Source organism: Calypte anna, chromosome 19 (assembly GCF_003957555.1).
Source record: "Calypte anna isolate BGI_N300 chromosome 19, bCalAnn1_v1.p, whole genome shotgun sequence".
NCBI classification, from domain to species: Eukaryota; Metazoa; Chordata; class Aves; order Apodiformes; family Trochilidae; genus Calypte; species Calypte anna.
In genome coordinates this window covers 5,651,181-5,673,297 of record NC_044264.1, presented here as the reverse complement: position 1 = coordinate 5,673,297, position 22,117 = coordinate 5,651,181, and the positions used below count along the sequence as shown (strand labels likewise).

Sequence of the window (22,117 nt, the reverse complement as noted above, 5' to 3'; positions counted from 1 at the left end):
TCCAGTCTGTTGTTTTGGTTTGGAGGTTTTTCCTCCTTTTTTCCCCCTCCCTCCTCTTTCTTTCTTTCTTCTTCATTTTGGCCTGAAAATTTTGTGTCCAGGCAGAATTAGAGAAGGTTGGCTTTCTGCCCAGGGTTCCTGACTGTCTGGTGCCCTGGTCTGAACAGGAAATCCCAGGCAGAGCCCATTCACGCATGTGCATATCAGCTCGATAGAGCATGCACCCTGAGCTGAGAAGGTTTTCTCCCTGACAGGAGTCTTCTGTATGTGTGCTGCAAAGGATTTTTAGGGTGAGCAGGAGCCTTGGATGGGCTCTTCAACACATGAGGCTCAGTGGATGTGCTCAAACTGCACACACAGCATGTGCAGGAGGTACAGCTTCTCTTCTGGCAGCTGCCCCAAGCAGTGCGTGTGGATAGGAAATTGCAAACAGAAATATAATGTTCCTTGTAATGTTTATTTTCTTTAATTCACAGAGTCGTTTTGTAGGTCTCTGGATGAACAGTAACATTTTAAGGTGAGCTGTCTTGTGACTTGAGCAGCAATGAGAGTGTGTTGGTTCTTAAGAACTGGTTAAATGGAGAATATTGATAAAAATTTCTTAATCCTCTGTCATTTGGTTCAAAACCACTCCGTATCTCTTAAGGATTTAATTGGGTCACTTTGATAAGTCATTTATGGCATATGTTGGACAGCACTAAGCAGTTACTTTCATTTCAGAAACATAAGTTTATGCCAGGTAAGTCAGCACTCCCTTCTTTCCTAATAGTTGCATCTGTTGATGATTTATTTACTCAGGAAAAAGCACAGCTAGTAACATGTGAATGTGTCTAATTTTCAAGCTGTCCTTCCCTCAGAAGTCAGAGATGTGTGGGCCTCCAGCTCTTGCTGCACAAAGTGCTGTTGGGAGGGCTCTCATGCAGGGAGGGACTGCACAAAACATGCTAAGATGCATGTTTTTACTTAACAAATTGGAGGTATTAGGGCAACCATATATTATAAGAAGTACCCTGTATTTCCATCTCCTAATCCACTTGTCTCTTTAGTACGTGTGTGCACAAAACACATTATTATAGCACTTTTAAATAGATGGAATAATAGTAGACTTAGTGTTACATGTAGCAGATTATCATCTTCAGAGCTTGTGTGTGCACAGCTTGTGTTATCAGAAGATTAAATGAATCTTAAGGATTCTCTGCTTCAGAGAGAGATTTGATATTCCTTTACAAGAATGCTTCTTAAATTATTGAGCTAATGCACTTGTGCTGCAAACGTTTTGGCAGTCCAAAAGCCAAAAGGAGAAAAGTTTTGAACAGCTTACCTGTCTTGTCAAATCTCTCACCTTGACTGACTGGAAAGGGCCCTATCTCTTTTAGCACATGGGATGAATTATGGGCAGATTTAATGCTTCCTCCTTGACTTCACGACTGGGAGGCTTGGTGTGGATATCAGTGCTGTGTGCCTGGCTGGCTTTGCAAAAACTGCTAATGACACAGCCTCAGCCTCTTGTAAGAAGTGCTGCTCAAAGCTACTCCCTGTTTATTCATCTATTCTAGAAACCTTGGCACAAGGGACCATGAAAACTATCACCTTACGTAAATCCTCATAAGCTATTCATGTTACTCGACAACTTTGCTCATGCTATTTGATTCACAATCCTCTGCTCCTTTAGTTCTTTCACATATTAACGAGTTTGATCACTGCTCCATATAAATGAGGCATAATCTGAAGCTGTCAGACCTAAACTGTGTCTTGAGCATACACTAACTGAATATATTCAAATTTCTCTTTAAAGCTAGGAATATTTATAATAAAACCTGTCAGAGCTTCACTTAACAGTTTACACTGGAAGTATTTTTGGTTGTGAAATTCAAAAACAAGTCCAAAAATGACTTTGTGAGCTGATATTATATTTGCCTTGCATATGGAAAACTCATGTTGTGATTTCAGCAACAAATGAGAAAATTGTGTAACTTCTATGAAAATTAATTAAGCTCAAATGCCTATGAAAATTAATTAAGCTCAAATGAAAATGCGTTAAAACACTTCACAAATTTATACTAATGTGATTTGTAACAATCACAATAAAAGAGCAACAGTTTCTGTTAGGAAGGTTTTTAATTTTGGTTGTGCTGCCTCTTCTGTCATAGACTGAAACTGGATATATATTGAAGTGCAAACAGTGGACTCTTTTTTTAAATCCTGTGATGTTCCTAGAGAAGTATGCTGTGTAAAAGTGTCTCCTGGCTCTTGTAAGCAACAGACTCTCCTATTTTCTCTTTGAATGCTCTTTGGTTAGTACCTCTCCCTCAGACTACATTTGTCTGTTCTCAGATCCTGTCTGATACAAGACTGCATCCTCTCGGGAGTAGAGGCCAGTATGAGGGGAGCTTGATTGAGTCTTACCTCTGTTTTTGTTTGTGATACTGTAATAAAAGTGTATAAGTTTTAGGGATTTGCTTTATACCTTTGAGTGAAAAGAAGCACAATAAATATTGTAATAAGACTTAAAACCTTGAATTTGTAACTTCAAAGGTGCAAGAAAGACTGATGGCAATAAAAAACCACGAAAAGGAATGATAGTAGGAGCAAATTATATCATTTTTTTAGCTCCTAGGATAATATTTTGGAACTGAATGAAGGCTATAGCTTGTGTATCTCATTTCCCTCCTTAGCAATATCAAATGCAGAAGAGGAGTTTATCTCACAAGTGTGTGCTGCCGTGTCAAGAAAATTTTAACCCAAATGAGGGGTTAAGGAACTGGAATGAGGAGTTTCTGTAGCATCCAAGTTCTCAGTTGAAAGAGAGAGGTCAGATTATCCACAGCTTGGTCAGACTGCCTTGAGCATCCTTCAGTTTTAGCCTGTAGTCTAATGGCAAAAATGATACAGTTTAGCCCCTAAATTCAAAACATTATCTTACCCAGTCAAAACCATTATCTTTGTCTACTCTGTCCAAGGGTAAGCAGACACTTTAAACATAAGTTGAATCAAATGTGTGGATGATTTCCTTAGCAGTCAATGTGAACAGGAAATTGATCCTCCAGTGCAAACGTCCAGAGTGCCAAAAGCTCATTCTTCAGAAAGATAATCAGGCACAAAATGTTACAAGTAATCAGTTCAGTTTCAGTTTGGTATTTACATTTAGTTCAGTTTTAAATAAGCATTTAATTAGTTCTTAAAGTGTATTTGAAAGCCTTCATGTTGGACCTTGTAGATAATGAATGATTATACTTGTTTTGTTATGGAAAAGTGAAACCAGATGCAGATTTGCCATCCAAGTTCAGATCCTAGCTGGCTGAAGGCCATGGAAGATAGGCATTTTATCATTTTGGAAGTATTTTGTGCACTGCTTTAAAACTGGCTGTTGCATTATGGAAGGATGTTGATTCCACACAATGTTCAAGTTGCTGGATCAGAATTCAGAGATAAAGGGGCAGAACTGGAATCCTTTGTTCAAAAACAGGGGGCAAAAAAGGTTTAGTTTGTGATTAATTCAGAAACTCCCAAAGCTGTCATTGCAATATTCCTGTATTTGTTTCCTTATTAATTACACAGTTGTGCTATTTAAACCTCCTTTCTGTCCTCTGGGACCAAATTCTTGTCCAGGGTGAGAAAACAAGGCCCCTCTTGTCTTAGGAAGCATCATGTTACTCCAGGCAAGGATCATGCCCCCTGCATGGTTCCCTGCAGGACCCCAAGACTTGACTCAGTCTTGCCACTGCTGCTGCAGTTAATTTTTTTACACTTGCTCAAGGTTTGTGCAGTGTTGAAAAGCTACTGGAAGCCATACCTTCTGTCATGGCTGTATAAGAAATATGCATTTTAGATTTACTTGTTAAAGCAACCCAGTCTGCTGTCCTACTGCTGTTGCCTCTTGGGACAATCTATTAAGGATCCTCTCTGAGGGGATGCAGAGGGAAAATCCTAGTATGTTTGTGATGCATTTAATCCCCAGCCTGTCTGTACACAGAAATAAATAGAGCATTCACCTTTCTGCTTGTAGATTCCTTTCAAATACAATTACAGCATCACCTGTGGCATCCCGATTCATCAAGATCTGTGCTAAGCACTTCTGAATCTTATTGACCACTTGTTTTAGAGGATGATAAATCCCTCTTCTCCCAGAGCAAATAGATTTAATAGAGCAGATTTTTTTTTTCTTTGATTTATGTTTGCCATGACCAGAAAGCAAGATTTCAGCATCCAGTAGACAGTGCTCCACAATTACAGAATCTGAGGCAGGCTGTGTCAGTTTTGCTGCTGTATGACAAATTGTGTAAGAAGCCAGTGACAGTTTATGATATGTTCATACAGCACCAGAGCATTTGCTGCAGTTGTTGCTTTAAGATTATGCTTTCTTGAAACCTAGCTTAGAATTTAGAGGATGCCTCTGCATAGACATGAGCTCAGTAACCTAAAAAAAGCAAGAAGAGTCCTAATTACTAGAGTTGAAAACCAAGAAAAAAATTTTAATCTGTCTAGTCTTTAAAAAGTGAAAGTTGTGTATTCTCCAGGCTTTGGAAGACTGCTGTGGACATTTGAAAACTATTTTTATCCCTCATTCTGTAACATCATTAGGGCATAAAAGGCAATCTTAATTGCATTTTAACAAGCCACAATGTTAGTGCACAACAGCTGAAGAAATTAAAGAATGACATGCTAAATTGGGACTGTCTGGTAAAATTAGATAAACAGAATAGAATAACCAGAATCAGATTTTGGCTAATGAAATGGGAATGTGGTGACAACCCTGTGTTTGTATGTTGTCACAATAAACAGTCATCTGGGTTGCAAGTATTAGTGATGATGAGTGCCACTACACTTCACTGATCATAAGATTAAGTGGCTTGTACAAGGTGGTATCTCCAGCTGCTGCTTACTCTGGATATCATATGTTATTGGTTTGTATGATTTGGAAGGGGTGCTGTACACTGTATTTATGGGATATTTGGGCCTGTCACTTACCTAGCAATTTAATCCCTGTATTTAGAGCCATGGATATAGTTCCAGAAATAGTTGTGTTTCCTTACTGTTGGCATTACATTAGAATGGGACTTGTCTAAGTAATGAAATCCTACAAGAGCAATATTTCACTTGAAAACTGTATGTCAATAGGACTTGAAAATTGCTTGAACATGAAGAGGCTCTTACACAAAATAGATGTATTCTGCCAACCTAAGGATAGGAATCAATGTTTTTCAGAAGAGATGTCATTGATAATTTATAGATGGCTTTTAAAAATTAAACTTTATATAGAAGCCAGCTTAAAAATGAAGTGTTGTCAATGTTCTAAGTGCATTAGGTACATTAAGTGAAAATGTACGCTTCACTCAACAGTATTTAAATTCTTCAGAAGTCAGGAGTGGCCATGTCATGTGAAAGTCTGGTCGTGTTCAATATTAAAGGCTCATTCCAAATAATGTACTTGTGCTCCTAGGAAGAGTTCTGAAAACAGTAATTACTGATTTTACTTCTTATACTTCTGATTGAAATGTGAAAAGTGAAGTGTGTGACTCTTGGAGAAAAAGACACTTTACATAAATGCTATCTAAAAATATTAACTTAGCTTTCTGTTTTATAAACTGTAAAATCTTTTAAAAACACCTTGACAGTTGACTCAGAAAGCATCTGCTCTCTGTGCATTGGACAGTACAAAAAGATGGGAAAATTACTGGAAATCTTTCCAGTGCTTTTGTGCAGTCAGGAATTCCTTTTTTAATTATTTTTTTTTAATACCCTTTTTGTTAAACTGTTCCATCTACACACAGAGTAGGGGTTAATACACACTTTATGAAGTAAAAAAAAAAAGAATAAAAAAAAACCAAACCCTGAGGCTCAGCCCAGGAAGATGGGAATTCTGAGATAATTTTCAGTGTGCCCAAAGGGACAATGCTGTCTCTTGTTGTCGCTGTCTATATTTAGCAACCACGCTCATATGCAACTTAAAATACCTAGAATAGCAAGAAGAAATTTTTTTCCCCTTCATTTGAAGTGGTACAGTGTAGGGTTGTTAATTTTGGCTTATCACAGCTGACACTTGAGTAGGGGGGGGGAAAATAGTGGTTTGAAGCTTTAACTCTCTCCACATGTGCCCCTTGTGAGGAGCCCTCTTGACTCCTGTGGAACTTTCTTGGCTGTCTTAAATTATATGCCCCCCCCTTTTAGGAGAAGTTCACAGGTCACTTAGTTGATTTAAAATCCATTGTTGTTTGTGCAGCTGATAAGGGGCAAAAAGAGCTATTAGTTAACAGACTTGGTTCAGAAAAAAATTTTAAATTATTCTAGCTTCCTACTCACATCAGCTGAAAATTCTCCTGATTAGTTAATGTAAACAGTATGATAGATATTTTTATACTCCAGTTTACAAGAAAATGAGCAATAATTTTTGCACTTTCACGAGTGTTTCATGCTGTTGCAACGTAAGTTTTTGTATTCTACCCAGTTATGGAAAAGATAATGAAGTATTTCTGTATGACAGTCTGGCAAATATTTATGTTTCACAAACACATTACACACTTCAGTGTGCTGGTTTTTAATGGGTAATGCTCCAGAATGCCAGTTAGAGCTGTCAAGAAAATTTAGCAGAAAAACAGAAGAGAGCAAAGTCCTTGAGGAAATACTGGACAAGTTGTTTATGGGGGAATAACCTTGGTTGGTTTGTATCACACTAATGGCTTGAGTATTCAAAAAGTGAAGTAGTGGCCAAAAGAAGGGTGCTTAATTCAAGAGGATTTGGGGGGATAGGGAGCAGAAAGGTTGAGGGGAACTGCCAAGCTTTCCTGAGAAATCCCAGCTCTGTCTGGGAGGCTGGCAGAGAATGTGTTGGCAGGCAAGCTGGCAGCTCCAGGGAGTGAGTGAGTGGTGCTTGCTGCAAAGTACTGGGAATTCATCAGGCAGGGAAGAAGGAAGAGCAGCCTTAAAAATTAGGGACCTACCTCTGACATGGTTGAAAGCAAGCAGATTGGAATCCAGAGAGCCAGTCTGTGGAGTCAACTTACTCACCCATGGTGCATCTAGAACTTGACTGAGAAGTTTTTGTCATGAAGTCGTTCACACTGCATTCTGCACTGTTTAATAAGACACACAGAAACAATTGAATTATAACTTTTCTAATAGGACCTAATTGTTGTTTATGCTTCCATTATCTAATAATGGCAAAGACACATTTTGCCATTCTTATAACAACTTTAAGAGCAGTGTCAAAAACGATGCATCAGGCACCCTTGTGATGAATCCATCCACTGCTTTGATGAATCCATGGCTTGAGTGAATTTTCTCAGTCCTCAGATCCAGTGGAGAAAAGGGTCAAATGTTTCATGAACCATTCAAGCTGCTGGGGTGGTAACTTCACCCTGGCATTGCCAGGGAGGAAAGCTTTGAGGTGGCTGAAGCTCAGGGGGTTTCTGAGGAGGGGTGGGAGGTCTGGATGGGTGGAGGAGACTTTCAGAAAATCACAGAAGCCTGAGGCTGGTTTACTCTCAAAAGTTGTGTTGAAATACATGTGGGTTAGTGGTGGGAGGGGATGTGGGGTTTTGGTTGTTTACCAGTTTACTGTACACAGGAATATGAGTGTAGTTACAATAGTATAAAGATGTTTGTTTCTTTTCCCAGACGGGACTCTATTCTGACTTGCAGCTGCATCCAGAGTGATGAAATTCCACAGTGTTAATAGCATTAAAATAAAATAGCACCATTTTCTAAAATTAACTGTCTGTTTCTAGCCATGTACTTACATGTGGTGAAGACATTTTATTCACATCTCTTCCAAAGGCCGGGTCAGAGCTCCGAGCTTCAGCGCGCTGCTGCCCTGAGGTGAGGGAGCTCTGGAGGCTGCACGGCGACCGGAAAGCGATCCTGTGTGCTTGACAGAAACATCCACAGTGTTCTTTCTGATTTATCTAAAAGCTTTAGCAACCTGAAAGATGCCCAGCGATGGAGTGGAGAGAGGATTTCTCGAAGCAGGCTGGGCAGCTGTGGCCATGTTCAGTGAGGGAAGAGCCAGGCCGGGAGCCGCCGCTCCCTCTGACCGCCCTGAGGCGTTTTTGGCGGGAAGGGGAGAGCTGCAGCAGGGCCGGTGCTGGTCGGTGCCAGAGCTCCTGTTCCTGGCATCTTCTGAAAAATTACCTTCCTTTCATCTAAATTAACGTGGAGTCAGTTTGGTTTTCCTGTCTTTTCTCCTACAAGTGGCTTAAAAAAGCCCTTTCCGTAAGCTGTTGTGTGTCCATCTTCATTCTCAAGCAGGAAGAGGCCTCCGGGTGAGCAGGGAACCCACAGCAGCAGAGCTTTAGGTTAGTGGAGCCTTCTTTTAACATGAGAAAATACGTGAAAAGATGCATTTTTCTTAAGTCGTAATAAGGTGAAAATTCAAAATCAATTTTAAAATTTGCTTTTATAACTTTTTATGAGCCTAGGTGATCAGGATTCAATAGCTAGAAGTTGTCAAGTCAGAGAAGTTGATTAATACTTGTTCTAAGAGTCCATGATGCCACTTGCCCAATTTATTTTCCCCCCCCTAACCATCTCTAAGGATGGTCTTCAGTGTGTGTCCTGCCCTAGCTAAGAAAGGGATCAGTGGTTCAGATATGCTTTGGGTCTTGAGAGTGCTTATTCAAATATTACATTTCCAAGTATATTCTTCCTTTAGAAATTTAAAATAACATGTTTTAAGCACCCGGTGTTAATAAGCAGCTGGGTGTGATATAATCTCCTCTGAACAGTAGCTTTTTCTTAAACTTTTGCTATCTACATTTCCTAAGACCATTTCAGGGGGGGGAAGTGTGACTGTCAGCATTTTGCAGCTCATTCCTCTGTGCCTCTGGCTGCAGTTTTTAGCCATGGGGTGATGGTTGTGCTGTGGTTTGTCATCTGCCGAGGTTTTGAGGTGGCTTGTGATGGTTTGGGCAATTCACTGTTGTATGCATCTTGCACAGGAAAAGGCTGGCTGTGGATCTTTGCTTTAAATAATATTTCAAAGCAAGCCCTTGTTGTATTTAGAAAGGGGGCTGTGCTTCAGCATCATTTCTTAATGTTTTTCAGGCAGTTATAAGCCAGACAGAGGAGAAGCAGGGGAATTATAGAACTTACAGCAAAGTTAAGTAAGGTACTGAAAATGTGTGCATGTCTTTAGCAGCTCTGTAGGAGTCTTTAACTTTTCTGTGGAATCCGTGGGCTTTCTTCACTCAGGTGTTGTCAGCAACAAACACCATGAAAACACCGAAGTTGCATTCCTGTGACTCTGAACATGAAGGTCAAGGACCCAATAGATGTAAAACACAACCATAATAGCATCTTGGATCTCTGACACAGGAGGATGCCATCTCCTCAGTCAGGACCAGATCTTTCCCTGGAAAACCCCTGGGTTTTAAATACTGTACAATCGTAGCAATCAAATACAGTTAACTATACTAAGGAGCTGAAGCAAGTGCAGGAAATAACAACTGTGCCTATAAGCTAAGCTCTCATTTGTGCCATTATTTCCTTCTTGGAAATCTTCTTGGAGAGCAGAGAGCTGCAGATAAAAGCTCTGTGCTGTTGTGGACGTGTGCCCAAAACTGTCATTTTTGGGTTTTTTTTCTTTTTCTCACTTAGTACAATGCTGTTGGGCTTTGACAGTGCTGTCTGTGGGCTTGTTTTTTTCGAGGCTAGAGGGGAATTTTTTTTCCTGAAATTATTTTTGTGTATATTTTCTTTATAACAGACTTCAAAGAAAACTCTGTGGTAAAGCTGTCTTTAAATAAATGTTTCTCCACGTGGCCTCCCCCTTGAGCTCTTCTAGGTGGTACCCTCTCTGTCTGTCATGCTCTCCTATTATTCCCTTGTGCATACAAAACTCAATATTTACTTTCAGTCTTTCAAGTTTATTTACTCAGGCTTCACTTCTGGATTTGAGGAGCTGTAATGTTAGCCATAGTGAGCCCTCAGTGGCATTTGATGTCCATTTTGAGGTGTGTTAGGAATATTTAGCTTAAAGGAGTTGAACTTAATGTACTCTTTGCTTTAGATGCACAGAAGATATTTTTGATTGAGCTTAAAGAAGCCTCAGTATTGAATTGCAAACTGTTGGTTTTGATGTGTTCATTTAAGCACCTTGTAAAAATTGTATATGTATAAAAGATGGTGATAGTAACACATTAAAAGAGAGTACTTTTCTGGATTAGAGGGTTTTGCAGGCATTGTTGGAATTCCTTTTTAAGTCCCTGTATACATCAATCACTTAGTTTTAACCATGGCTCTTTTTTTTGAGTGCAGATTTCACTTTTACTACCTTGGACTTCTCATGACACTTGGTGTTAATTGTTATTTCAGGTAAGCAGTAATGGAATACATCTGCTGCCTGGTGAGATGCACACCTTCCATGAAGTAGAGAAATTCAAGCTTTGCAGCATCTTATTCTGGTTCATGCATATATAGAAGTGTTTCTGAGAAGCAGAAGTTGTTAACAGGAGTTAATTTTTTCTTTAATGTATCTTAATTCAAGTATTTTTACTATCTTGGTAAGAGTGGGAAAATGCTTTTGAGAAAAGCAGTTGACAGTTTATGTCTAATTTAGCAGGGTTGCAGATCAAGGAAGTTTTCCACAAAGATGGGGATAAGGAAAAAGTTTGAAGCTTAGGTTAAAATGATTGTAGATAACTCAATCTGTAGTTGCCATATATAGTCATACAAGAAAAAGTCAGCACAAATCCTCCAGACGTTTATGGAGTTCTCTGATTCATCTGTCAGAGCCAAACAGCTCCAGCCAAGAGATAGGGAATTTGTTAAACTGCATTAAGTTCCTAAATTGCTGTAGCCCAAAGGAGCAATTCTGCCTTTTTAAGGGGGAAGAGTAGGAGTAAGTGGGCAGGGAGGATAATGCATTATGAAGTCTCTGCTTTTGGTAGGAGCTTCAAGAAGATGAGTAATATTCTAGAGCTCTTTAAAATAAAACACACACACACTTGCATTAATTTCTGTTGCTATCATCAGAAGTTGACTTTCTAAATTTAGCAGTTTCCTATAGACACTCAGCTTATGCTAGCAACAGTAAAACTATTTTTCCTTAAGTGCAATTTGTCACCTCCCCCTTCTAAGTTAGTAGAAGATAAGCTTGTATTAATTCTGTTGATTTATTGTTATACAAGTATGTCTCATTTTAAAAATATCTGCTATTGAGTTCACTGTGATTCAGTGCTAGGCTCGCATGCCTTTAACAATGGGAAAAAAGTGCACCTTTTTTTTTCTCCTTTTTTAATCTTCAATCCTCTGAGGTTTTTTGTTTTTTTTTTCTTTATCCAAAGTTCAAAGTTCAGCACATGAATTTAGGAATAGCTGAGACTATTACAGTTGTGATAAGGTGATGCTGCTTAAAATCACCCTATATGGATTTTTACTTCTTAAGTGCAACCAGCAAAAAATAAATATATTGAATAAGTCTATAGTGAGATTTTGATTACTTTCATCTCTATGATTCAATTATATCTGCTGTATGCTACCAAAGCATATGCATTATTGACCTGAGTGTGTTTCAATAGGAATTTTGCCAGGAACTGTAAAGTTTGTTTTCACTGAATTACTTCACTTACTGAAGCAACATGAAAAGATCTGTGCTGTATTTTTTTTTTATTTAGGTCAGGAGGATGACAGTTATATTAATTTTGAGGTGTTTTTACCAGGTATGCTAAATTAGATCTAGTAAACTCTTTGGGTCTATATCCTGATTATTTTGATGTTGTCAGGTTTTTTTTTTTTGTTTCTTCAAATTTCTCATCTTTGTAGGAATCTGAAGTTATCACTTCAGCTGCATTTAAAGGGTGATGCCTGCTACAGGTGTGGTAACCCTTGAGCCACAGCAGGTGACAAACCAGCAACTCCTTGGACAGAACAGGTCTCAAAGAACATAAAGATAGCAAAGGGGATGGTCACAAGAGTTTTAACAGGTGTGGATTTGCAAGGCAGTAGATGCTTTTTGCACTGAGCCTTCTGAAACAACTTTTCTGTAAGAGCAATTGGCTTCTGAGTAAAACTGAATGAACAGGACCAAGATTGAGCAAGTCTTACAAAAAGATGATTAGGGGATTGCTTAGTATTGGGTTTTCTTGCATTAGAATCATAGAAAAAGTGTAATTGTAATGATATAAATCAGTAAATACACCTGTGCTCTTACATGCAGGTATGTCAGAGTGTGATTAATGCACAGTTTGTTCACAGCTAGATTTTTAACCTCTATTTGAGAGATAAGTAGGGAATACAATTTTGCAATATCTGATGTCTCTCTGATGTACATAGTCTGTAAGGACCTGTGAGGATGAAGCATGGTTCTTTATTATTATATTTAACACAGAATTATTCTTCTTGGAAATCTAACCTGATTTCAAAGCTTGCATTTTGGAAATTTTTCCACTTGACCAGTAATGTGTTTCTAAACACAAATGTTTTTTAGTACTGTCACTTTTCCTAAATAATTCCTGTACATTGAAATGAATTATTTAATGGTCCTATCCATCCTTTCCTTGAGACTGAGGAGAAATCCAGATCTCATGAGCTCAGCCTTCCCAGATGGGCACCCAGGTTTCTGATTTCATCATCCAAGAAGGCAAGACTGAGCACAGAAGTAGGGTGCACACCAATTCAGACACAGCTCTGCTTGTTTGGAGGGAATATGGAAAATTACAGGTGCAATTATGGTTTCACATTAAATATTCTTATTTTTAAATCCACCATCTGAAGCATTAGTCTGTGTTTGAACTGGTGGTGTAATTGGACCACAGTACTTAGGTGCATTTTCTGCAGTCATGGCCCATCTCATTAGCTTCTCATTAGACACATTAATTTTTAAGACTCATAATAATTACCTTTTTTTCAGAAGTTCCCCAGTTTACATGGAAGAGAAACCTCTGTTCTGCAGGCTGTAATTCTGAATAACCAGGGAAGCATTGTGAACTCTTTCTCTGTAGACTTTCAAAGTGGAAAATGAGACACTATAGTGGATGGAGAAAGATCCTGCAAGATGTGGTTTGGGAGGAGTGTTCAGGACCTTTGTCACTGGAAACTTCAACTACAGGGGCAGAGAGCTTGTGGAACCACATGGAGTTTTTGGAGGGACAGAGCAGTTCTGGTTAAAACTTGATAAATGGAGGTGAGGCTATTTATTGGGGTGCACAACTGAGTGGTCAGCTTGCTTTCAGCTTTATTGGGCCAATGTACTCATCTCATAAAATCTGCAGGTACTTAAACAAAGCTTCCATACCAAGTAACTAATTTTTTTTTCTATATGCAGACAAACTGGCTTATGCCCCAGTGATTCCTGGGTTTTGCTCATGTGTGGTTATTCTGCTGGCAAGGACAGAGCACTTCAAAGATTTTGAAATATTTATTTGGCTAATCAAATGGGGGTTTATTACATAAAGAAGTAATCCTGCTGGCCTGGCATGATAGGGATGTGGCTTTTCCTGTGACAAGGGTCTCATGGAGTATTTGGTGTCACCTGCAGCCTTCAGCAGGGGCTACAGGCTTTAACAAGAGTGCAGGACAGACTGTTAGCAGGAGGAAAAATCTCCATGCAGCCATGAGCCAGTATGTAGCATTTTAAATTAATATGTTTGCTAAAATTATGCTTGATTTTTTCTCTGTATTGGTGAGCTGTTAAGTTTTTTTTTTCACCTACTGGAATGTGAGTGACCAGGCTTTTATTTCATTAGAATTATCTCCTTCCAAAGTTCTACTTGAATAATTTTTGTTTTAATTGATTCTTTTTCTGTTTCCTAGCAACTCTAGGTTTTAAGTTCTGAATTGTTTCTGTTCAGTGTCTTTTCTAGCCAACATTAACTTGCTGTTCTACAAATGACAGCAAGGTTTTAACATCATTCTGAAAAGCATAGTTCACTAAATTAATTTTTAAAGGTAGCTAACAATTCTTTTTCTATTATACCTTGTGTATGTGTGTGTATATATACATAGACATACATATACATGGGAGCAACCCTTCTTATGCACTGTTGATTTTGTTAAACACTTGTGAAATTAACCATTCTGTTTATACATAGGCACAGAATAAACTAGTTAGCTTTTTGTTTATTTTAACTTGGAAGAAGCTGTAAGAGGATTCCATTAAGCCTGGCTCAAGTGAGTAGTTCCATTGAAAGGAAAGTGCCAGACCCAAGGACATGTGGCAAGTAGACACCTTCACAGATGCTCCATTTTTCTTGTGCTTGGGAAGAGCACAGAATTGCCTTCTCACCACTGAAAGGGAGCATAGGACCAGCTCCAAATCTACAATTGCTTCCCCATGGCTTTTTAGGACCTATGTGGTCTACAAAGTTTGGTAGAAACAAGGCTATTTCCACAAATCTTGACATTTCTGTGTCTGCTGTCAACACTCACTTCCTTCTGGGATTGTCATGTGGCTTTAATTTTGCAAAGTGGTCTGAGGTGGTTAAATAACAAAAATTCCTCTCTTTTTAGGTAATTTCTTTTTAGTGTTAATTCTGTAGGCTTATGCCCCACTTCATAACCTTTCTGAATCACAGAATCAGAGAGTCACAGAACATTCGGAGTTGGAAGGGACCACGAAAGATCCAACCCCAAAAGTCCAACCCCAAAAATGAAGTGCAAGCTTCCCCCCCTGCATGGTGTTTTTGTTTAATATTCTACTTCAAGCTAAAGTCTACTCTGACTAAATCAGCCTTTCACAAATGGAGTATTTTTTCACTTCTTGCTGGGTGGGTCCATACACTGAAAAATAGGTCAAGAACAGTAATCTAAATCTACTGCTAATAAATAATTAAAGCTAATGGAATTTGCACAAGATCTGTGAGATGAAATATTTCAGAAAGTACTGTGGGTGTACATTTTGCTACTGTAAATCAAGATTTTTTATTTATCATTGTGCTTGGTTGCAACACATCTATAAATGTAACTTAAAAGATTTTTTTTGGTGCAGAGCAAATGCTGGTATGTTAGTGTATTGAAATAACTAAAAATATCATAGAAAATTGATAACATCATGATTCATTCTTTAATGATCAGATTGCAAGTAAATACTTAGCAGCCTTAAGCAATAATAGGTTTTATATCTCATTAAATCACAGTGTAAATTGAGCAATAAATTGTTTGCTCATATGATGTAATTTGCCTTAGATTTTAGGAATGAAAGAAGTCATCTAAGCTACTGTAAAATTCCTGTTTGGACAACTATTTGTGATTTCAGTTTCATATCTTTTGTAGCAAAGAAAGTGGAGCTTGCTTGAACTAATTAAACATAAAGATTTAAATTTTTCCCTTAGTACTCCTGTAATAACATGTGCCCAGGATCTCTGGTGGAAAAACTGCAGATTATATTTTTTTTTTCATAATTGTGGGTGCAAAGAGATATTTACAACTGTAGGTATTGGTAGGTGAGCACCTGATCCCAGTTTGGTGACCAGTTTACCCATAGCAGGTTGAAGCATATATGCTTGCTGGCTGTCTCTAATTACCCAGCAGAACTGCTTACTATTAATTATAGTTAACTTGCTGATTTCTGTCTTTCACAGTGACAAGTTGTGTCCTTGAAGTATATAATAATCAAACACACCTCAGAAGTTGATGCCAGCGTTCTTCCCAAATCCTTCATGCTTGGCTGCTTTTTACCTCTCCTGCTTTCACCTGTATTTATATGAGAGAGAAGCTCAACAACTTTATTGAGATAATAGCTGTGTGGACAAAGTGTATGGAGCTCTGCCTCTGAGGGTACACAGACAAACATCCATCAAACCATCAAACCAGCACACTCCCTCTTGAAGGAGAGGCCTCAACCTGGCTGCCTGTTTTTGACATGGGAGTTCCTCTTGAGGTCGTGCTCTTTCTTTTTGAAGTGTGGATTGAACTGAAAAATACCTTCCCACACAGTCAGTATATATTGGGGTTTGTTCTGGGTTGTTTTGGGGTTGTTTTGGAAGTTTTTATAAGGAAGTACCTAGAGTCCTGACGTTCAGCCCTGCCAATTTTGAGCAGAGGGCCACTTGTTAGTTCCTTATTACTTGGGGACTAAGAAGGAAGGAAATGTGAAAGGGTAAGAGAGCAGGAAAGCCGTAGCATCTCGCTGGTGATAAGGCAGCTCAAAAATAGGTTGTGACAGCTGAACTAATGATGTCACCAATGCTGATACAAGTGGGCTGCTTCTCATGATTTCTCTGCCAGACATAGTGACATTCAGCAGCCAGTGTGTGTCTCAAGCAGAGGATATATAGGACAAATCATAGGAAATGTGGCACAGGAGGGATGCGAAAGAATGTTTCCCCATTTTTTTCCCTTTGTTTTATTTTACAAGAGCATAATTCTTCTGTAGATGATGAAGGTGTATAGGTGAAGCTTAGCCTTGCCCAGACCACTTTATCAAAGCAGGGTCATAGGGCTTTTGTTGTGACATTTGAGATAAGCATTTTGGGGGTAAATGAGATGGAGCAGCTCCTGAGGAGATCAGAAGGTGCTGTGTAATTTCAGACCTCAAGTAAATTACGAATACAGTGTTGGTAGCCTGGTCATTTATATGTTCTTTTTACTGTGCACAGTGTATTAAGGTAGTGATAGATAAATAATGTAGTTTAGTTTTCAGGAAGATGCATTTGTTGCCCAGATTTTTACCATAGATGCATTCTTGGTTTATTTTCCATAAAATTATTTCTGATGAGAATGGAAAGGGAGTTAAAAATTACTTGGATTCACATTTCATTGTGTACTTGATCAAAATACAAAGTCATTGTTTATACTTTTGTAAAGGGAAAATGCTATATTAGCTTTCAGCCATCAGATTTGATTCAGGTAATGATACAGCATCCTAATTCATAATCTCTACTTCAGATATTGGGTTTGGCTGTGATAGAGCCTTTTTCAGAAAACTGCTCTACCCTAATAAATCACCAGCATACATGTTTAGATGGCATGAAAAAATAGGCTAATAATGTGATTGTATAGGAGTACTCAAATATTTCAGTGCATTTGTGTTGATAAATTATAATTTTTTTTAATGTTCAATTGCTTGTAGCCTTTTTAGCTGTTCTGCTTGATCACAATGATTTGCTAGCTGTATGTGAGTGATGGAGTTGGTTGCTTTTCCTGTTTTGATCACAGCCCAGGCAGTAAAGGCCACTACACTTTAAACAGATAATAAATCACATAGTGTCCTTGCTAACCAACATTACAGATTCCCCTGGGTCTGAGCTGAACGTCCTTTCTGTTCAGTTTAGTGCAGAGAAGGTAAAATCCTATTTTATGTTAGTGTAATATTTTGAGACAAAGTCTGATTAGCAGTTCTTCCAAAATGCCAAAAATAAATCTCACCAGCAGCTTTAGCTGGTGACTTGTATGTATTCCTGACTTCTGTTTATTTTTATTTCCCTTTTGTTGTGAGCTGTCTCAAGTTTTGATGCATTTTAGCCAAGGAAGGCATTATAAAAGTAGCCTATAAGTGCTTTCCAAGGAGGGGAGGAAGGGAGAGGAGAAATCAAAAAACTGTGTGAAGGTGTTTATGCCTTTTGCTATGGTGTGTGTCATTTATCCACAGACCTGTGTGGCATATTTGGTTGCATTTAAAATACTGGAGCAAATTCCCTGCAAATTCCTTTTTTTAGCCTGTTTAATCTGCGAAGATAATGGAAGTGGGATGCTCTGTCTCTGCTATTCAGCTGCAACAGATTTCAAGTTATTGCTAAGATTTCAAGTTGTCAAAGCATTTTACCCTGTTAAACTGTTTGCTCTAATGATCAGCATGTCCCAGGATTGCCCTGGAATGATCACTGTGGTAAAACCAATTGCTTGCCAGTGGGACTGAATCACTTGGAGCTGCATTCTCCTCTATCATGCAATGTTTAAAACACAGTTTTGCCAACAAGAAAACCTGCTGTCTAAATCAAGCTTGACATGTTTTCCCATTATGGCACAAATTTTGCTTGGTAACGTTTTGATTGCTGGGATGAGTGTTTAGGATCCTGAGTTTGATAAATGAAAGATGTGTGGGAATCAGATTTTGTACTTGAAAGCCTTTTCCCATGACCAACTGTTTTCTTGGCTCTGGGATGCCCCTTCTATTCCCTTTCCTTACCCTGCTTCTCTCCCTCTGCTATAAACAGCAAACAACATCTCTCAGTAAAGATTAATTTGAAGGCAAAGTCCTGACATATTTTATATCATGAAATAAAAAGTCCTGGCAATCCTGTCTTTTGAAAGTTAGCACATGGCAAATGATGCAGTTCAATAGCAGGCTCTTGTCTAGAGCTCTCCATGCACACAAAGAGGAGCAGGGCTTATGGTCCCCTGCCTCCACAGCTGGCTTTGCTTTATTTCACTGCATGTCATTGCAGTGCTTTGTGTACCTGGGGTGATTTCTGATGCTGAGGCAGTGGGAGCAATGCCCTGCTCCTGAGAGTCATGTAAGTAAGAGACTTGGGGCTGGCCTGGAATTAGATCTCCTCTATTTCTGCTTGCAGTTTTGACCTCAGTTTGCTGGCTGGCTCCAAACCAGTCAGTAAATTCAGAGGCAGTACCAGGATGATTTCCTATCAGCTGAGATTTTCATTTCAAGAAATGTGGCTTTGCTTGGATGGTACAATTTTTCCTGATTTTATAAAGTTGAAAAGGGTGTCAGTAGCCTGGCTGTAAATCCAATGTCTCTATTTGTAATTTCACTGTGTTAACACAGCCTGTTAGATTTTGGCCCTGAATGTAGGCATTTCTTTTACCATCAATAGTTATTGTTACTTTTTTCAATGTCATCATCATCATCATCATCATCATCATCATAGAAACAAAAGGTTACAAAGAAACATGTTATAAAATGTGCACAGCCCTCTGATCTCCCAGAGTAGTTAAGGAAGTGGAGAAAAGCTGCTCAGGCTGGCAATTTGCTTTGGTAGAGGTGTAATTTGTACATGTTGATGATACACAAGGACAGTGTCTAACCTTTTTCTGTTCTAAAACAGACAGCAAAAAATACCAGGAAACAATGAGGTGGCTTGGTCTAAGAACAGAAGTGCTGGTTTGATTTGCTGTTGAAGAGCAAGGCTGTAAAGCTACAACATTATCCTTAGCTTGGTAGGGATTAGCTGTATGTTAGTGCAGTAATCATGTAAGAAGTGAAATTTGGCTGATCATTTGTCTTTGATAGCTTCATTTGCCTTTGGCCCCCTAAGCCATTTCTTAGGGAGTGGGAGAACTCCTGATACTTCAGCTCTGTGCATGACTTGTCATTTAAATGACAAAAATCACTTCTCTCAAAAGCCTACTGTTCCTTCAAGAAAATCAGATTAAATCTGGGGCTGAGGGTGTTTTGGTAGTGGTTTAATTTCTAATATGTTGCATGACTCTAGATGTAAAACTGAATACATCAGAAAAGAGAATTTCCCAACTTATTAAGGTCACCTTCTTTTCTAAAAGGCCCGAGGCTTCAACAGACCCTTTTTAGAGTAAGAAAATAACTTCAAAGACCTCTTTATGACCTTTTTCATGAGGGTCAGGGTAGCAAAGGGACTGTGTGAAGCTACTAAGATTCCATGGTAACTAGAACAGTTCATGACTGTCTCAGTTGTGAGCACTATTTGCAGAACATCATAGTACTCATGGTTGGACAGAACGTTCAAAGCCTGACTAGATCTCACCTGGCCCTTAAAAATGGGTCTTCAGTACCCACGCTAGGTCTGGTCAGCTGTGCCTTGAAAATCTCTAAGGGCATGAAATCCAATTTCTTCCTGGGTACTGCATCAGTTTTATACTTCACAGATTTATTTCTAGCTGTAAGTGTACTATGAAGCTGTTGCTTGTGCCTTGTCAGTGAAGTACCACAGCAAAAATAGGAGTCCAGCTTCATGGCTGCACATGAATAATACAGTGTCCTCTGCAAAGTTACAGGATTTTATTCTTCAGGCATGCACATAATAAGAATTATGAGAATTTGTAAGTGAATCAGACCCAAACAAGGTTAAAAGAAGAGCCACTGAGAATTTTATGCAAGAGCAACAGCTCTGTTGTCCTAAATAATCTTGGTTGCTAAGTAAAAATATGGTATAACCTTTTCGAGTGATTCTGTGGGCAATATTTTAATGATTTCTGTAGCACTGTGTTCCAATTCTAAACAAATTTCAAGTTACACAGAAACCAATAAATAATTCACTCTTCTTCAGTCTGGCTGTCTGCAGTTCTCTGATGGCTGAAGCCAGAGCACTCTGGACAAAATAAATAAATGAGACCTTATACAAAATGGCAACACTTGTGCTTGGGATGATGGTCCAAAGTCATCCTTTAAGCCTGCCTTCCATTTGTGGAAATTTCTTTGGCATAAGTTCAGAGGTGTAGCTGCTGTTTAGGTAGATAGAGGCATTTACTTATAATCGCATTAATGTTTCAGCTGAATTATGAGATTGAAGGCATTCAGTGCTTACCCAACTTCACTGCAGTTTTGTTAATTAATACTGTTTGCAACAGAGACAGGTGTATGTCAAACTGGAAATGCAGACTTGTTCAAAATTAATTCTAAGTATACTTCTATTTTAACCAAAGCTCCCACCAAATGCAATCGGGTTTGACGTAGCTTTTCAGAACTGAAACAGCGTTAGGAAAAACTGCAGCATGACTTGTCCTTTCAGATTTTTCTGATGAAATATCTCCTTTCTCTCTTCTAGGACCTGCGCAAACAGGTAGCTCCATTACTGAAGAGTTTCCAGGGAGAGGTAAGAGCTTATGCTTCTCATGGGGCTTTTGATATTGCTTCACCTGAGTCTGGTGTGCTGGCATTTTTTCAGCGTGGCCGGGTGGGTGCAGAGCCCTTGAGCAGCCAGCATTGCAGGGGTTCAGCCCTTCTGTGTTTTGCTGTGTGCAGGGTATGTGTGTGATACTTTGGATTTGTGCTGGACAAGCTAAACTGGTCAAATCACTCTGCATTCAGCATACCTGAGCAGAAGCTTTCCCTTGCAGTGACTCAGGTGGCACATGCCAACTCACCATGCCTCAGTGACTTGGTGGTTTGAACATCTAACAAATGCAATTTAATGCACATCTACAAAAATAGGATGATACTACAAATAGTTTTTACTGTAAACCTTTTCATCTGTGAAACATTTGCATTCTAGAGGGCTTGATGGAAAACCTTAAGATGGCAGGTGTCTGTTGGAAAGCCAACAGAAAGCATTAACAGCTCTGGTGCTGGCTCTCAGTTTGATTTTTCTTCACACCACTCCACTAAGAAACACATGATTAGAGTGATCACAAGTTTAAAAGCCAACTGGTGTTATTTTGAAGAATTTCTATGGCAAAAGGCAGCTGGGCCAACTAGAGAATTTTACATTTTAATTGTGGACAGCAATGGAGCACTCACATCACGTGAGTGCTCAGGCCAGATGGGAGCTGTTGTACTGCCTGGAGGAAAGTGCATTGTATGAAGTTTGCAAATTATATTTTCCCTTTTAAAGATCAGTGTCTGTGTGAGGTGGCAGATTTAGGTTTTAGCTCACACTTTGTTACACACTGTAGAGCTCTGCTCTCAAAGTTCACTGTGTTAAAGCAGCAACACTTTTTACTTTCTCAGTCTGTAAATTGTTGGCTGATTTTTTGCCATTGTAGTTCCCATCAGAGCACAGGGAAATGCAGGAACTTGTTTTCAGAGCTCTGTGTAGGGAATGAGGTGCACAACTCCCATTACATGTAGTGAGAGTTGGATTTCTGATTACTTGTGCATCTGCTAAACATGTATCCTGAACAGGCAATAATTCCTCATGTTAAAAGCAGTCTAATATTTTTTTTTTATTTTAGAATACAATTTCCCAAACATTCCTATAAATAAATAAATAAGCAGGACAACTTTGTCCTTGATGTATCTAATAGTAATTTGTGAGAACAAAGAATGACTTGTGTGAGTCTGTTTGCCAATGGAAATTTACACTTCAAAATTGCTCCGAGTGGATTGCAGTGCTCTTAAAACCTTTTCACTTTACTTTCAAGCTTGCAGAGTACTGACTGAAATGTGTATGTGTGCTTTCAGCACTGTTCTTTAATGAAGGAAATGTCTGAGGATCAAGTAAGGCTCATAAATCCAAATCTGGCTACAGTGAAGGAAGATTCTCCCATTAGATCTTGACTGTCAGAGATAGCTCACTGGCATTGCTCTCACATT

General features: G+C 38.9%; 1 protein-coding gene across 9 annotated transcripts in view; it reads left to right on the top strand.

Moving 5' to 3' along the window:
• The window catches only part of CUX1 (cut like homeobox 1), a 264,508-nt gene that overhangs the window by 82,531 nt on the left and 159,860 nt on the right, over window positions 1-22,117 (top strand). For all 9 annotated transcript variants that reach the window (XM_030462583.1, XM_030462581.1, XM_030462584.1 and 6 more), the window contains exon 3: window positions 20,631-20,678. In XM_030462583.1, coding sequence (XP_030318443.1) covers window positions 20,631-20,678 — 48 coding nt within the window. The remainder of the gene's footprint in view (window positions 1-20,630; window positions 20,679-22,117) is intronic.